Source organism: Balaenoptera acutorostrata, chromosome X, assembly GCF_949987535.1.
Source record: "Balaenoptera acutorostrata chromosome X, mBalAcu1.1, whole genome shotgun sequence".
Classification (NCBI taxonomy): domain Eukaryota; kingdom Metazoa; phylum Chordata; class Mammalia; order Artiodactyla; family Balaenopteridae; genus Balaenoptera; species Balaenoptera acutorostrata.
This window is the reverse complement of record NC_080085.1, coordinates 108,374,618-108,393,564: the sequence shown is the minus strand read 5'-3', so window position 1 is coordinate 108,393,564 and position 18,947 is coordinate 108,374,618. Positions and strand designations below refer to the sequence as shown.

Here is an 18,947-nt window from a genome sequence, read left to right as displayed (position 1 = left end):
CTTCTTCATTCTTGAATAGACATCAAAATTCCATTGTCCTCAGTTCCTCCTCCACGTCGGGTGGGGGAGTTTTCTTGTCCCTACATGGTCAAGCTGGGACTGTCATGGTGCAATGGAAATGAGCAAAAAGGCAGTAACATATACTAAAATATGTTAAATCATTTCAGGTTTTAGTATAATGTCACCTTTTCCTTATATTTTTGTTTTTAGTGCGCGCAGAGGAGCGTGTCCTAGTAATCATTAACTTACTGAGCTCACTGGGAAGGATGTGGGTCTCATGCCACCATTGTTTTATTGTTTGGGGGCATGTCTCATGTTTCTGTAACCTGGTTTTGTTGCTAAGCAAGCCTGCTTGGTTTTGTGGTTAAGCAAATCTGCTTTCTTGAGTGATCATTAACTTACAGGGGTCTCCTATACTTTTTTCTTTACTTATAATCCCCTAGTGGGATTAACTATTTAATCACCTACTTTGGCCCTTTACTCTGTCCCTATGATAACTACCCGCTTCTTCTTGAAAAAGTGTCCTCTTGGCTTTAGCTATACCACAATCTATTAGATTTCCTCCTATCACTCACTGCCCTCTCCTTCTCAGTCTCCTTTGATGGTTCCTCTTTTTCTACCTTATCTTTAAATCACGGAACACCTCAGGGCTCATTCCTTAGGGGATATCATCTGGTCTCAAACTTAAATGCTAAATACCACCTATATGCTAATGGTTGCCAATTTCATATCTCTAGCCCTGGCCTGTCAAATTCATATATCTTACTGCTTAATTGACATCTTCATTTGGCTATCTATACGTTATCTCAATGCTAATCTGTTTGATCTTCCGTCTTATTCTTCCTTTTTCCTTTTCCATTTTGTTAGTGGCAGCATTACCCACCCATTTGTTTAAGCCAAAACTTTTATTTTTCACTTTCCTTCATTTCCTGTATCCCCTCTTAAGGAATTCATATTGGTTCTACCTCCAAAATATATCTCAAACTGCCCAATGACCCTGTCAGGTGTAAATATTATTTCTTTCATTGTGTAGTTACACAAGCAGAGATTAAGAAAGCATGTTAGTAATTTGCCTAAGGATACGCAGCTTTTATGCAGAGGAATTCTTATTCCAAACCATTTACTCTTTCTATGATATCTTGACCCTCAAAGAATACTTGTGAATGAATTAGTGAGTATATTGATCCAGATAGTAATAAAATTCATAATCATGGCTTTATCAGAAGAATATTCTCACCTACTGAAAAATAACTCTGCTATCTATAGAGTAGAAACCTTTGTTACATATGAAGCGCTTTGTTACATGTAATATAGGGTAATACTTATATCATCATATGTCAATATCTATCAATATATAAAACCAGTTTCAGAATTTGAGACTATGAAAGATAGACAACTTGGCTTCCAGAACACCCTCTTTTTCATTCAAGGATATGTGGCCAATTGTACCCAAAACCTATTGCATTCTCTCGATAGGCTTTTATCTCCCTTCTGCTCCTCCAGCAAGGGAATTTGATGAAGAAACAAGCTAGCCAAACTTTTATTTTGGTTTTCTACTGTCATGATTTTATTAATATTCAGTGTTTCTCAAAAAAATGTCAAGGATACAGAAGAGAGAAACTGGGCAGAGCTAATAATACACCTTGATTATATTGGCTAAATATTGAATGGCATTTTGAGATAAGAAGACTGTGTTTTAATCAACCAAGAGTCACTTTAAATCCTTAAAATAAATGCAAATATTGTTAGTATGATCAGAGAAAGCAGTTGATTACTGTCACTGGCAGCTTTACCTCTTGTATATTATGAATTTTATTAGAAAGCTATCATCTTTCTGATTGTAAAACCCGAATGAAGTTAGGGCACTGTGTGTTTTCCCCAGTGATTTCTTGTAGCATCACAAAATCCCTACAACATTATCTGTAATCTTAATGAATGTTTAGTGAAAACCGCTTGACATTTGTTTGGCACTGACTTCATTTCCAAGCCTTGAATGCTCTTATCATTTTGTGGACTGCTCAAAAGCAATATGATTTAGAGTTTATTTTATACATAGAGATATAACTACCTTTTTTAACAGAGTTCCTTGTACATTCACTCAAATGCTAGAGGGCTTTGTGACATTTTGTTTATATATTTTAAATACAGGTATAGACTGAGATTTTGGTAATTCTAATGTGTTTTTGAAAGAGTAGACTCTGGTTGTAATAAATTATGTAAATACATCTTCTTTGAATTCCCCACAGAGCTCTGTACCATGGAGTGTGGTAGCCATGGAGTCTGCTCAAGGGGAATTTGCCAATGCGAAGAAGGTTGGGTAGGACCAACATGTGAAGAACGCTCCTGTCATTCTCATTGTGCTGAGCATGGCCAATGCAAAGATGGAAAATGTGAGTGTAGCCCTGGATGGGAGGGCGACCACTGCACAATTGGTAAGTACCACCATACTTTGAACAAAGTAAATTGGATTAATTGAAGAAGTAAAGCAGTCTAGCAAGTCAATCACCAAGCTGTTTGTAGAATTTGAGGTGGGAAGAGGGAAGAAGTAGGAGGACTGGCCATAAGTTTGAAAGTTTCCTTAACTGGGAGGTTTCCTGTTTTGTTGATAATATCTTACTTATTTCTGTGTCTTTTCCTTTCTCATTACTTCAGTATTCTTTATATTTTCTGCTTTCAAGTGCTTTGAGTTACTCAAATGAAAGATGATACATTAGAATATAGTGTCATTAGTTAATAAGAAAAGTGCTTTTGTTATAAAGGTAACATTCACTGGCCATTTTTCCTTTTGAAAAGTATAGGTTGTTTTGGTTGAAAGCACTTAGAGGCAATTTCATTAAATGGGACTACTTTATCAGGGGCCATTCAATATCATTAAGGGCTGTCTTTAATGTGTATAAGGAAGACACTCCTGACCTGCCATCAATAGAACATCTGTGTTGAATTGTTTATTGGGTAGTATAGAGAGTTTGTACCAAGGCATCCACCCTCTCTCATCCCTTGTCACCAATTTCACTAATTTTCAGGCTGCTTCCTGGGAGAACACCTGTGGGTGTGAGAAAGTCTATGTAATAATTAATCTATCACGTGGTCTTCACACCATAAAAAACACTAATAATAATGAAAGTTTCATTTATAAAATACTTTTTTCTGAGAAAAATATCAAAGCCCTTGACACACACATGTATCTGCCACAAAGGTTCCCTGTATGTATACAGAGGGACAAATATGATTACCATTGTTCAGCTAAGGAAAGTGGGTCACAGAATGTTCCAGTGTCATTCTATGAGCACACAGAAGATTCATACAGTGCAAAAGTAAGCGTGGGCCTCTGGATACACAATTCATTGTTTATGGGCTTTTTTTCCCCTCTAGACTGTACTACAGCTTTCATTTTTAGGTGATTTTTGTTATAATGGTTGGAACCTGCCAAAGTAATGTATAATATATATAATATATATAACATATAATTTTAATAAACTGCATTACTACTCAACTACAGTCAGTCTTGCTCTGTGACTGTGGAAAATACTTAAGATTCATTAAATAGGTGGTGAGGGGTGAGATTCAGATGCAGCTTAAGTAATTACATTCCTGCACTAGAGTAAGTTTATTGCCTTCACATAGGAGGATTTAAATATTGTCATGATTACCAAAGGTGGTTACTCCAGAACTCCCTTCTAAAGATATTACTAATAAGAAGTTCAAACTAGCACTCTTTCATGAGTTATTACTGAAATGTAAAAATGCAGTTCTTATACTTCTAATGAAATATGACACTTTTTTAGGAAGCCTAATAGAGTTTCTTGCAGAAAAGCCATTAATATCTTTCCCACAGAAAATATTATTCACAAACTACACAGGCCAGTGTACCAACTTCTGAGCTGCAGGCATTTCAGAATTCACAGTTTGCTGTTCTCCGAGGCAACAGATGGTAAACCATTAGTACTTGTTGTATAGCTTTGGTCTCCCAGAAATTCATTCAATCACTGTTTTCCCCCCTTTTTAGCTCACTACTTAGATGCTGTCCGAGGTAAGCCCATTCTCTCTAGTTTTATAACAGAAAAATACTTTAAACCGAAAATATGCATGTGGGAAAGGAAGTGCTGGTGGGGTTTGGGTGTTGTTTGTTGTTGTTTTTAATGTTGGCAGTCTTACTTAAGTGCAATATTGTCAGGTTCATGCTGTAATAGACTTAAAAGTAATTTGCTTTCCCAATACCAAAGATTCATTTTTTTGCCATAGAGTTTAATAGACTGATAAGCAGTTTTAAGAATTATTTTTCTTTGTCTTGATGTCGAGGGGTGTGTGTGTGTGTGTGTCTGTTTATATGACAGAGAGGTAAGTGTTAAATGAACTAGGTTTAGGTAGACAGCTGAACTTTTTCTCTAACATAACAATATAGCTTTAAGTCCGTGTAGAGTATCCTTACAAGGGCAGAAGAATTATTCCCCTGTTAGTACCTCATCATCCATCCCCACCAGGGATCTGCATTCGATAGAGACTGCAAGGGTTTTTCTGTCAGATTTCCTGGTGCCTTTCATTACCTCAGCCTCAGAAGGTTGAAAATGTCCTACTCAAATTATCCCTAATTTCTCTTTATCCACTGTATGTGCATGAGAATGGAACTAGATAAGTTTCTTTCTTAATCTTATACATGTGGGTGAGGAATATATATATAATCTTTTCATATTTTCTAACAGCCATCTGTCATTTTATTTTAAAGTCTTTTCTTCTTCTGGTCTGTTGAGAGTTGCTAGGAAAACCATTTGCAAGAAACACTGGATTACTTCTACAGATTTTAAAAAAAAATTCTTTTGCTTTTTATACTTCTGGAATTTTCTTTCAAAGACAGAAAATGGAAAGAATATTGATTGGACTCTCTCCTGTAAAATCCAGATCTGGTCCTGCGTTGCTACTGGGGAAATTTCCAGAAGCTATATGCCATTATTGCTCTCTCTGTTCATCTGCCCACTGAGCACTTGGGACATGCAGAGTTGCCCTTTGGAATAGCCTATTTCTGAACCACTGGTAGAAAGAGTAGGTCATCCCTGAGAAGTTAAAAGTCTAAATAGAGACCATCGTTAGTGTTTGTGGTTAGGGTTATCAATGGATAGAAGTCATTTAAGCATTATAATTTCCTCTTGACTATATTTATCCAGTTATTCTCTAGAATTCTGAAAGTCTAAATTTGGTGTGCATTAATTCCATCAACATTTGTTGAGCACTTACTACAGGTATACTATTATGCTAGTTTCTGAGAGAGATACCAGATAAGTAAAAAAATCAATCCTTAGCTTTCAGATCAATAATAATCTTGAAGAGAAAAGCTGAATAGATGTAAAGCAACTGCAGCACATTTCTAAGGCACCATGTGGGCAATTAATGGTATGGTCTGAACTGTATACCAACATACCTAAGTCCTGAAGCAGCATCTCACAAGGGAAAAATCAGCCCAGAGTAGCAGTAGTTAGGAGAAGTATCTCTTCATAGAAACTGCTGTCTTTTCCCAACTTTTTGGCCATAACTAGATACAATATCATCCATCCAGTTTTGATTGAGATGAGGAGATACCTTTTTCGAAAAGAAACAGAAAACATGTCTTGTCCCCGTCATAGTTTTTATCCTGTCTGAATCAGAGGTTGGGAATTGGGTTTAGCATTAATAATGTTTAATTGGCTCTCTAAGGAAAAGCACAGCAGAGTAAGGGATAACAAGTTCCCTGGGAAGGTGGTATAAGCATGCAAGCTCCTCTTCCATTTATTCAACACCTCATCTGAATGGAGCCCAGATGATTCGATTTTTCCCTCTAGGCAGATACATCATTGTTGGCCAATCCCATTCTGATGTCTCTGAATTTGTTACTCTCTGCTGTCTTTTCAGATGGCTGCCCGGGGCTCTGCTTTGGAAATGGGCGATGTACCCTGGATCAAAATGGTTGGCACTGTGTGTGTCAGGTGGGTTGGAGTGGGACAGGCTGCAATGTTGTCATGGAAATGCTTTGTGGAGATAACTTGGACAATGATGGAGGTGAGTCATTTATTAAATGTTCATGAAAGAAAGGAATAGCCCAGCCTCTAGCACAGTGATGACCAATCTGGCCAAGAGTGAAAATTAGGAATCCTCGGTATAAACAGTATAAAGTCATACTATTTTGTAAGTCTCAATTTATTGAATATTTACAGTAACCAGGCAATACTCCAAACTCTTTCCATGTATTATATCTCATTTAATTCTCACAATAATGCTATCAGGTATAGGTACAATTTTCCCTGTTTACAAATGGGAAAACTAATGCTTGGAGTGGGGATGGTAAGTGACTTTTCCAAGATCACACAGCTAGAAAGTAACAGAACCAAGGTTCCAATTCAGGGCTATATGACTTCAGTTTCTGTTTTCTAAATTGTTACAACCATGCTGCCTCCCATATCTGTGGCATTTATTCTACTAAATTAAATCAACGTACCACTGTCTAAACTGTCAGATGCTAGTGTAGCTTGCACTACACACGTCGTGAGGTAGTTTTCTTTGTTCTTAGTTATTTAGAGCTCCCTCTTGTGTCTTTACCTTTTATTACCACTTTACATCTTTCAAAGGACACAGCATCATGACAATTCACAGTAGAATATTTTACATTTAATTCAAGAGCTGCACATGTTTTAGAAAGCCATATGTGGCTCCAAGGCCTCAGGGTAACCACTTCTGTTTTAATCAAGCAAACAAAGGCATCTAATACATTGTACAGTCAGGCCTCAAAACAGCCAAATCACCTCTGAATGAGCCTAAAGCAACAAATCCTCACTTTCCTCTTACTTTCTACTCAAGAAAACATGAAATTGACAAAATTATTTCTAATTTCTGTATATTAACTTAAAATGAAGTACGTTGTTAAATTTGACTCCTCAAGGTTTCTATTTGTGCTTAGACAATTATATACCTTGTCATTTGAATCCAAATGGGGCTTAAAACAATAAGGTAGCAGTCATCGTTTAAGCACCAAATTAGGTGTAAAAGTGTCTTCTTTTATTGTTCTGGCTAACAGTTTACCTTTAAAAGTTATAAGACCTTATGAATTTTAAGTAGAAGCAACTTTCTGATTAAGAGCACAGGGCTTTGAAGTTAGAATTTCTGGAGTCAAATATTAGCTCTGCTATGTACTTCTGGCTGTAGGGTTTGGGAAAAGTTTCTTGCTATCTCTGTGCTTCAATTTCCTTACCTTCAAAATGGGGCTGATAATAATAATAACTGTCTAATAGGGTTGTTATAAGAATTAAACAAGATAATTCATGTGCACTACTTAAAGGATGATAAACTACACCAATCAACGCACACGTGCACACAAACACACACACACACACACACTAAATTTAGGATAAAAGACCATTTTCTGAAGAGACTGTTTACTTCCTATCTAAATTGAAATTTTTGTTGGGGAGGCCGGAGTGAGATTTTCAATTAAATGGTACACTAATCAACCATTTACTTGACTTCTGTGGTCCGCCAAGACTCATTTTCTTTTTTTGTTTTTTTCAAGACTCATCTTCTACACCCATCATTCTCAGTTCATCATTTAAATCCCAACTCAAGCCATATCTCCCATGATACCTCTGACATCCACCACCCCAATCTACCATGGTGTTTATCATATGCACCATACAATCAAGCACTAAATTATATCCTGTCTATATTGTTTCCTTGTTACGTGTTAAGTATGACCCAGAGTCCATAGTTTGATGCCCAGTATAATCACTAATAATATTAGCTCACTTGTATTCAGGGTTTACTATGTATAAGGCACTGTGCTGAGTCCTTTATGTGAATAATTTCACTTAATCCTCATGAGGTAGAAACTACTATTAACACTACTTTACAAATTAGGAAACTGAGGCACCGAGAAGTTAAATAAATTGCTCAAGATCATATAGAAAGTAAACGATAGAGCCAGGGTGTAAACCTAGGTGGTCTGCTTCATTCCAAAAAAGATTGGAGGCAGTAATGGAGATTTCTCAATTGATATATTGATTAAAATGTTATGCTCAGAAAATACATTAACAACCTATGCAAGTATAATTTCTTTCTTTCTTTCTTTCTGTATTTATTTGTTTTTGGCTGCGTTGGGTCTTTGTTGCTGCACGCGGGCTTTCTCTAGTTGCGGTGAGCAGGGGCTACTCTTTGTTGCGGAGCACGGGCTCTAGGCACGCGGGCTTCAGTAGTTGTGGCTCGTGGGCTCTAGAGCACAGACTCAGTAGTTGTGACGCACGGGCTTGGTTGCTTCGTGGCATGTGGGATCTTCCTGCACCAGGGCTCGAACCCGTGTCCCCTGCATTGGCAGGCGGATTCTTAACCACTGTTCCACCAGGGAAGTCCCAAGTATAATTTCTGACTCAGGGTTGAGCTAAAATAAGTTTCCTGCTTAATAAAGTATAGCTTGATAAAAATAATTGAATAATTATCAAGCATTTTCTATGGCCTCAAGGTCACCTCAAGGGAGCCAAAAATGTTTAAGGAATGGATCAATTAAATATTAATGAAATAATGGATTATCAGTTTTCAATATCTGTGGTATATATAGATACAAAAGGTATAGAAGATGTTGCTGAATGTGTATTGACCTATGAACATTCCTTTAAAACTGTGTATCTATGTGGGAATCAAAAATCAAAGACCTATGAACATTCCTTTAAAACTGTGTATCTATGTGGGAATCAAAAATCAAAGACCCTGGGCTTCCCTGGTGGCGCAGTGGTTGAGAATCTGCCTGCCAATGCAGTGGACACGGGTTCGAGCCCTGGTCTGGGAAGATCCCACATGCCACGGAGCAACTAAGCCCGTGCGCCACAATTACTGAGCCTGTGCGTCCGGAGCCTGTGCTCTGCAACAAGAGAGGCCGCGACAGTGAGAGGCCCGCGCACCACGATGAAGAGTGGCCCCCACTTGCCGCAACTAGAGAGAAAGCCCTCGCACAGAAACGAAGACCCAACACAGCCAAAAATAAATAAATAAATAAAATTAAAAAAAAAAAAAAATCAAAGACCCTGATGTGATTTTAGTGTATTTTTATGATTGTCTCTTTAGGGAGTAGCAGGGGGAGGCTCCTAGAGATATTCAATTACCATTTTTTCCTTTGGTAGGATTAAGATGATACTGATGACAAATAAATGTTTAGTTCTACTTTGAGATGGAAAGATGGATTAAATAACCTCTGAAGGCCTCATGACTAAGATTTTGGACAATAAATCCATTTTTATACTGTTTAAGTAACATCCCTAAGAATATATTAAATGCCCTTCATTTGGTGGTCTCAGCTTTCCAGCTATCCAGAATGGCTGGATTCATTTCCAGCCGTCCAGAATGATTGTATATGCCTAATGATTAATATTTGCATACTTGTTTGTGCATGTATGTGTGTGAGTTTTAACTAAATCAGAAAGTGCCAATTGAACCTTTTGGGGGAAAAAAAGTGGTCCTAATTTTTTAAATGTTAATTCTTAAGAAATCTTCCCAGTCAAAAAAAAAAAAAAATCACTTTCAAGCAGTTGCTTCAAGTAGCTGCTTCCTGATTACTCCATATCATTGCTGATACTTAAAGAATGGCAGGATTTTTTTTTTTTTTGCATTCTAATCAGCTTTGAATACTCATTAGTATTACTGCTACTTCCTGAAGCTTTGACTTTAGTTACACGCTGATTCAATGCATTGTGACTCTTAGTAACTAATTGGGCTCATTGAATATGTGGGTGACATAGGTCTAGGAACTACCTAAGAGCTCCTTGAATAATAAAAACAGAACTAAGAACAAATAACCCTTGGATTTTTTTCTTAACATGCAAAAAAATTGAAAACTGTCTTTTACATGGTATATTTAAGAACTAATTACTATAGAAATCACAAATCTATCAAATGTCTTGACCTCATGTATCCCTTTAGTCAACAAGCACATACCATGGACACAACCTTGTGCTTGGAAGAGGAGACTTAACCTTATGGTGACCACATTTTCATGTGTTCATCATGTGTCCTGATTTAGGGTTTGAAAAATATAATCACCATACATTACATGCACATATGAATTGACATGAGAAAAAAAGTTTAGACATTATATTAACTGAATCAGAATAGCTAAAACAAAGAATAGTGAGAGCAAGCTAGAACTATCAGATATTAAAATAATATTTTAAAACTATGATAATTAAAACAAAATGGTACTGATGTAAGCATAGACAGATCAGTACAACAGAATAAAAGCTCAGGAACACACCCCGGTACAAATATTTAGGATATTATAAAACCAGCATCAAAAATCAGTGGGGAAAAGAAACATTATGAAATAGGTGGTGCTGAGACAACTATTAAGGGAAAAAAAAAACTTAGATTTTCAATTCATACCATATTCCAAAAGAATAAAATAAATAAAAACACTCCAGCTGATTAATGAGTTGAAGGCAAAAGAAAACTCAAACACAATTAGAAGAAAATGTAGGTGGTAGATCTCAAGATTGGAAGGGACTTCTTAAACATAAAAGCTAGGAAAGAAACCACAATAGGAAAAAAATTATAAGTTGGACTTCATAAAAGTTTCCAACTTCTTTGTATTCTTTGGCTAAGTTTATAGACCATCCGACATCTATTTGGAGATACCAAAATCTGCATTGTCTGATATGGTAGCCACTAGCCACATATGACTATTTAAATACAATTTAAATAACATTAAAAATTCCATTTCTCAGTTGCACTAGCCACATCTCAAGTGCTCAACAGTCACATGAGGCTAGCGACCACTGTGTTGGTGCACATCTAGAGCATTCCTATCAATGGAGAAAGTTCTATTGGATAGCGCTGATCCAAATGTTTGACTCAAAGATTTATTTACCTTTCAGCCAAACATTTCAGATTGGGCACCCAATTTTCCATTCATTCATTACTACTTTGTGCCGAGTATTGTGCTTGACACTGAGGAGAAAATGTCAAACAAGTTTCTGCCTTCATGGAGCTTATGGTTTAGGTATTAAACAAGAAACCACACAAATAACTATATATTTACAATTGTTTAGAGTGCTATAAAGTTTTTAGAGTGCTATAAACATGTATAGCAGGACCTAACCAAGTCTATGTGGCAAGGGAGGCCTCACATGAGTCAGGGGAAGAATGTTCCAGGCCAGGGAAACAGCATGTACAAATGCCCTGAGGTGGAAATATACTAGACTCTTCTAGAAAGTGAAAGGTAAGTCATTGTGGCTGGAATACAATGAGTCAGGGAGAGATTGGTGGGAGACGAGAATATAAAGGTAGGCACTGGCCAGATTATACAGAACATTGTAAATTTTTAAAGATCTTCAGCTATCAAAGATTACATTTTAGTCCCTCAAGTCATAGAGGAAGGAAGGTGACTTCTGATACTGTGGAACGATTGTCACGGAGGTTAAAAAGATGTACAGTAAGAGTGTTTAATCAAAACAGTCTTTTTCCCCCTGATCTTTTAAGTATTTGTCACATGTTTGTCCAAGCTTCTCTGATATAAACTCTTCCGATGGTCTATATTCATATTCATTGGTAAAATCAATAAGTTAATTGCCTAAAAGAGAATGATCTTCCAGGAATCATTCTTCATAACAAGTCACCATTCATTAAGAACAATAGCTATTTGCAAGCCTGTTTTATGATGCAGTGTTTCTAGATCTAGAAATCAGCACCATGGGTGAATTATGAACACATATAAGCTCATGGATCAATAAGCCTCATGTTTTGAATGTCACCAGCATGCTGCAGGGTTTAATAAATAGGAAAATGAAATAGAAGGAGCAATGAATTGGTAACATTTGCTCTGTTTAAGGGCCCCTCTCCGCATTTACTTTTAAGATTTGGCTGGGAAAAAAGACCTGGCAACAGAAAGCATATTCCTAATTATTCTCTCCTGACCATACCCCCCTCATTTCCAAGGAACCCATTTATTAGAAGATCATCACTTAGTTATGAGAGCCTAAACTGCCAAGTGATTCCAGATATGAGTGGAAGTTGGAACATCTAAACTCTATAACTCAGTTAACCCCTCTATAACTGGATCTGTCACATTATTTATCGACTAAAACTAGTAATACTTGACATCTTCCTACTTTGTAGTGGTGAAAATGAATGAAAATGTTTGAAATACAGTAATATAAAGTGTGTGATAAAGGTGTGGTATCAATGAAGAATCTGTTTGTAACTTAACATATTTTGATGCATTAATTGAACATTTATTAATCTCTAGGTGTATTTATAAATGTCCTAAAAATAGGACTTTTAGGATATCCATTTATTCATTCAATAAATATTTATTGAAAGCTTACTTGGGGTCAGGCACTATTCTAGTCATTGAGGAAATAGCAATGAATAAAAAAGACTAAATCCGTGTTCCATGGATCTTATATTCTAGTTTTGAGAGGCAGACAATAAACTAAAAAATTTTCTAAATAGTCTGATAGAAGATGGTAAGTGTTATGGAGAAATTTTTTTTTAAGCAGGTTAAAAAAGGATAGGGAGTGTGCGACAGAGGTGGCATTTTAAATAATGTGGTCAGAGAAAGCCTTACTGAGAAGGTGGCATTTGAGTAAAGACTTAAAGGAGGTGAGGGGTGAGCCATATTGACATTGGAGAAAAGAAGATTCCAGGCATAGGGACAGTGGGGAAGGGGGTTGTGGGATACGGTAATGGGAGGTAAGGTCAGAGAGGTAAGAGAGAGATGGTAAAGAACCAGACTGTGAGGAAGTAGGTCTTTGTCAGGACACAGGCTTTTATTCTGAGCAATTTGGGAAGCCATTGATGGCAGGTGGGAAGGACGTGAACATTAGTGGCATATAAACAATTTACTTTCCTGATGCAGAAAAAGTAAATGTATAGGTTATAGCAATAACAATGATTTGGGCAGTTCCAGTACTAAGTGCACTTGATCTTCTCCCACTTTCTTTTTACCAATACAGCAAAATACTAGGGTGAAAGTCAGCCTGAATAAATGAAAAAAGATGAATTAGAGACTATTTCCAAAGGAAATACAGTCATATTACCTTCAATGCATATAATGGCAACAACTAAGCTACCAGGAGTGCCTAGTAGAGGGCCTGCTTTAGTAAAAATTTATGAATGATTTGTAATGAGTCCATTGTTTGTAGGTTTCTAAAATGCCCGAGAAGATTTTGTTCAACTGAATCACTGGAATGATCAGCCCTTCAATTTCTTTTTCACTATTAATTTGCTTGGTAGATGCTCTATTCTATCAATGCTGAAAAGGTTAAGCTTCAGTCCAGCCCCTGTCCAAATGATAACAAATTCTGAATTTGTGAAATTCAATGAATAAAGATCTACTGTAGCATTAGTGTCTGTTTAGAGCCACATAGATTCCTACCTATCTGACAACCTAACCAAGCAGAGTTCACAAAATGAACACATTCTAACGAACTGAATATGCTAACAGAAAAGTTAACTGCCCTCTGGCCAGTGATAAGGCAACTTAAACAGAAGTGAGTCTGAACATTTTAAGCTGCCACTGCAGACCATTGGCATCTACCCCTAGGACTCTATCCCTAGACTCCTTGTAGTCTGTACAGTCTATAGTTTGGTTAATGGCAAGAGCTAACATTTATCGAGAGTGCTAGCTACTAAACACTAAGCACTATGCTGATATGATTATGATAGCATGTGATCCTTACAACAATTCTACTCATCCCATCTAGTAGATGAGGAAACTGAGAATCCAGGAGTTGCACTGATTTGTCCAGGATCGTGTACATTGTAAGTGGCAAAGTCAAGATTAGAATCAAAGTCGTCTGATTCTTTCACCTTAACCACTTCATGTGTTCTAAATACTACATTGGTCAGGCACTTGGAGGTCTTACAGCCTAGGTCAGTAGTACTAGTCATACAGCTTGGATGGTGATGTCGGACGTGTGATTTGTAGTCAGAGCACTGGGTGTTAATATGACTCCCATATTTCTTCCAACCACATTCAGCTTCCCTTCCTTTATTTGTAAAATGGAGATGAGAATGTCTACCTAACAGGGTTGTCACAAGGATTTAGTTAAAATACTACATGCGGAAGTACCTAGTGCCATACCTGACAAATCTTAACTAATCTATACGTGTTGCCAAATCCTTTTGGATAGCCTGCCATGGAACTAGCTGTCCATTTTTATCAAGGCGATAATATGGGTGCTGTCCCTAAGAGGATATATATTTGTAAATTCATTTTAAGGATTAGGAAAACGTGGGTTTTCCCTATATCGTTCATATTCCCTTGTCCAATCCTGCTTTCAACCAAGGGCATACATCTAGTAGGTAAAAGTTTAATAGTGAATGACTTGATCATGTACAGAAGAAACCAGTGTCCTTGACCTTCATCAACCCCAACTGAGCCAGCTGGCATAGTCCCTAACTGGCTGTCAAAGCTAGGATCAGTGAATGCCCTGTTTAGTCCTTCAAGACAATTTAACCTCCCTTTTATTTTGCTAGCTTTTATTTTTATTCCTTTAAAGGGAACAGGCCCTAAAAGTAAAATAAGCTAACATTTGATACGTCCATATCTGACACCTTGAGCCTGGCTGTCAAGGGTGCCACAGCTTCCAATTCAGGGCGATAAAAGAACCATTAACAGCCAAAAAGAAAAAAAGAAACCCACACAAGCAGTGTGATATCATTTGCACTTCTTTGTAACAGTCTAGACATACTGTATGGAGTGTTATCCAATGTGATAATTGGTAAGTAGATCTTTACCCATGTACTGGGCTTACCTATGAATTATAATTCGGGGGTTGCATACCATTATTGGTCTGCTTGCCTGCAGCCTTTCTAGATTCAACAGAAGTCTTGCTGTTCTCAGAAAACAGAGGTCTTAGAGGGTCAGCCCTGTATAATAGGCAATTAGTGAATATGAAACATTAACTTGGAATTTATAGCACATAACTAGATGAGAATGTGAGTCCCAATTTTGAATTGGCTCTGTGTTTAGTTTTAGAATCCAGTTTTGAAGATCGTTTGGGCATTACTATTTATTTAAAATCTATTTCTTTTCAAAAATAAGTTAGAATTGTGTGGTTGACAGGTCGAAACCTGTGAATGCCCAATCTGATTATTACTACTGCATTTGCTGCCAATTGAAAGATAAAGGTGACTGCCCATCTGAAAAGCAGTTTTTCATTGTTTAGTATATTATACATCAATTCCAGACATCAGAAAACTGTTTTAATCAGATTGATATTTTTGCCAGCTTTCCAGCGCGTCCAGATGTTTAATTGGCAGAGTAAAGAGATAATGTGCTAATAGGAGGCTGAGAACAATGTATTGGAGAGAGAGGTGATAGTGGCATCTAAAATCTGTAGAAAATCTGTTAATATAATTTGCTGAATGAGGGGAGAAAGGGGAGCAGAAGGGAACTTCTTAGTGAAACTAATCGACACAAAAGTTATTCATCAGTGAAAAAGAAATATGTATACAGAGAAGTAAAAATCAGGGGCAAAAATACACTGAACAAACAGGGTAGGCCAGAGAGCAGCAAACTGCATTTTAAATCAAAGTAGTGTCTATGGTACAGGGAATTTGAAAGGACCTCATGTGGGGAAGAATATTTCCAGGGTGCCCTAGGGCTACCGTTCCAAACGCCTGCTCTCTTGGTGTTCCTGACTTTCATTGCCCCCAGCTGTGGTACTTCCCCCTCCAGCTCAACAGGGGCAGCCACGTAAAGGAGAGAGAGCGAGCAAAAGAGCTGCATGAAACCGGTGCCAGTAACTTTCATCATCAGCCTTAAGGAGCAGGTGATCCATCTGAACCTCCCGATTCCACTGCAAGCCAAGAATATGAGCATCTTTATATTTACCCTTGTTAAACATCTGAATTAGAGCTACTGGTCTGCTTTAAGGACCATGGAAGGGCTTTAATTTAGTTTTTTGCTTATTGGGTGTGGAATGAAGTGTCCATATGCTCAAATAATCACTCCAACCCCTTCTCTTTGCACATAATTCTTATAACACTTATTGCAGGTTTAACTAGTGTAAGAGTCAGCTATTTTATGCACCTATTCCTCCTACTAAGTTCTGAGCTCCTAAAAACAGGGAAAGGGTTCTTTTTACCTCTTTCCTTTCCCAAGCACCTAACACAGTGTTGTGCACCTACAGTCAGCCCTTCGTATCCTCAGGTTCTGCATCCTTGGATCCAACCAACCACGGATGAAAAACATTTGGAAAAAAAAGAATTCCAGAAAGTTCCTAAAAGCAAAATTTTAATTTAGTGCATGCCTCATAACTATTTGCATAGCATTTACATTGTATTTACAACTATGTACATGGTATTTATGTTGTATTAGGTACTATAAGTAATCTAGAGATGATTTAAAGTATACGGGAGGATATGCATAGGTTATGTGCAAATACTGTGCCATTTTATATAAGGGACTTGAGCATCTTCGGATTTGGGTATCCGCGGGGGTCCTGGGACCAATCACCCTCGGATACCGAGGGACAACTATATCAGGTTCTCAACAGTCTCCCCTCCTCCTGTAACCCCTGTGTCCCACATCATTCCTCTACCAAAGAATGAAGCTTTTATGTGATTTATTTGTTGGAACAACCATGGATTCAGGAGTCTGGAGTAAATGGTGAAGGCCTAGGAAGTGAAAGAGAGCCATTCATCACTATATACTGAAAATTTCTTAGTATTTGCTTCAAATAACTGCAGTTAGGAACAAGTAAGCTCTAGTCACTTCTACAGATTCCTAAAAAAGTGGTTCTGAAAATTTAGTATGCTTCAGAATCACTCAGATTAAATATGGCATAATCCTGGACTCTGAAGAAATTCTGCTTCGATAGGTGGGACTCAAGAGTATACAAATTTTATAAACTCCCCAGGTAATTGACTACACATTTGAAAATCACTGCCCTGCTTTAGACACTTTGTCACCATCAGAATACCAGCTTCTATTGTGGGAATTAGGAATAGACAAGTATATTGGGAGAATTTTTTAAAAATACAAATTCAGGTTGGCAAGCATTTGTTAATTATGTGTTCATAAATGTACATGATGTGAGAAATTCAAAAAAATTATAAGAAATAGTTGCAATCCCGGAGGAATGGTCTTGCTGAGGAAGAAAGAAGCTTCAAAAGAGTGATAACTAACAGAATACTCTTTTCAAATGCTAAACAATGTAGTACTGCTGGAGGATTCAGGAAAGGTTTATGAACAAAATAGTTTGACTTTCACTGGTGTGAAATTTAATAGATTCTAAACTCAAAACGTGGACCGTTACCTTTGGCTATATTCTGGATATTTCTCCATTCGTGCATGTTATTAACTATGTTGTTTCTCTTGACACTAAATTTCAAAAATTTCTTTTCAGATGGTTTGACTGACTGTGTGGACCCCGATTGTTGTCAACAAAGCAACTGTTATGTAAGTCCTCTCTGCCAAGGCTCACCAGATCCTCTTGACCTCATTCAGCAAAGCCAACCGCTCTTCTCTCAGCACACTTCAAGACTCTTCTATGATCGAATCAAATTCCTCATTGGCAAGGACAGTACTCATGTCATTCCTCCAGAGATCTCATTTGACAGCAGGTATATATGTATTTATTTTATTCCTTAATGAACAGTGGTCATGTTTTTCCTTAACCGTGAAAGGAAGATACACACACACAAACACACACACACACACACAGACACACAACACATGATGTGTATTATTCGTAGTAAAGTATAAATGGGGCTTTTAATGACAAAAACAGAAGTATAATTTACAAATTTATTGTTCAGCTTCTGGATTGATCCCTTGAAAAATTCTTGAATTTCAAAAGCCAAATTTTAAGTTTTATTCCATGGTGTAAAATGTTTCCATATGAAAGAGTTGGGTGAGTCTGATGTCCCAATGTGAAATGCAAGACTTGTGAAAATCTGTCTTCTAGGGAAGCTCAAATGCGTGAATTGTCACTAAAGACCTGAGACCGAAGTCCAACCCATTCGATGAAGAAATTTTAAAACACTAAGTTACTTGTTTGAAGTGTAATAACATGAGTTTGCTCATTGTTCTTCTCAGCTGCATCTTCAGCAATGATTTATCGTAGTCATTAGCACTAGATATAAGTAAGTCACTGAAGTCAACATTTCTGATCTCTTAAAAATGTTCATGCCTTGTTCATGCCACAATTCAACATGTTTAAATATTGTTATTAAACTATAAGGATGTTTATCTCTCAGAATAGAAAGTCCAGCAGTTGGGGGGTTTGGGAGTTGGCTGACCTAAGGGTTCAGTAACATCATCTAGGCCCCAGGTCCTTTCCATTTCTCTATTCTACCATCTTCAGCATAAGCTTCATTCTTAGGTTGGTAGGAAGATGGCTGTGGCAGCTGCAGGTTCACTTCAGACACAACAAGGACCAAAGGAAAAAAGAGAAAAATATTCCCCCAAGCATGGAATATAAACTCTTCCCTTCACTCTGTTTCTCATATTTCACTAGCTTCTAGACTATTACAAACAGAACTTAAAAAAAAAAAAAAAAAAAAAACTTGGGAAATATTTGTCCAGGAGCTCCTGTTTACATCCCACCCACTCAGTTGCATCCTGGTGGGTGTTATCAGGCTCCAAGAAAAACTCGGTCAAGAGCTTATATTGATATGAGTGATAATCTAAGAAAACTACAACTCAATCTTGACCTATACGCACTAGGAAAGGGAAAAAAAATGATGTGCATGGAAATTTAAAACACTCAGCATCCTTCTCACAGATTGTACACTAGAACTGTTATTGAAACTTAAAACTTTCTCATTATGTTTATTACGTGCAGTTCTAACCTTTTAAATCTTTGACAGAACCCCAAACCAACTGCCAGTGCATCACAAGAAATGCCTTTTCTGCCAGGGGATCTAGTCAAAGTTTGGCTTCTCCCAAGAGACTCAGTAATCCCCATTTTGAAGTATTTCCCCCGGCTTGATAACAA

At 37.3% G+C, this 18,947-nt stretch overlaps 1 protein-coding gene across 1 annotated transcript in view; it reads left to right on the top strand.

The window, feature by feature from the left end:
• TENM1 (teneurin transmembrane protein 1) overlaps nucleotides 1-18,947 on the top strand; it is a 352,331-nt gene that overhangs the window by 169,185 nt on the left and 164,199 nt on the right. The window contains exons 9-12 of the mRNA XM_057538278.1: nucleotides 2,247-2,432; nucleotides 4,007-4,030; nucleotides 5,881-6,027; nucleotides 17,355-17,571. Coding sequence (XP_057394261.1) covers nucleotides 2,247-2,432; nucleotides 4,007-4,030; nucleotides 5,881-6,027; nucleotides 17,355-17,571 — 574 coding nt within the window. The remainder of the gene's footprint in view (nucleotides 1-2,246; nucleotides 2,433-4,006; nucleotides 4,031-5,880; nucleotides 6,028-17,354; nucleotides 17,572-18,947) is intronic.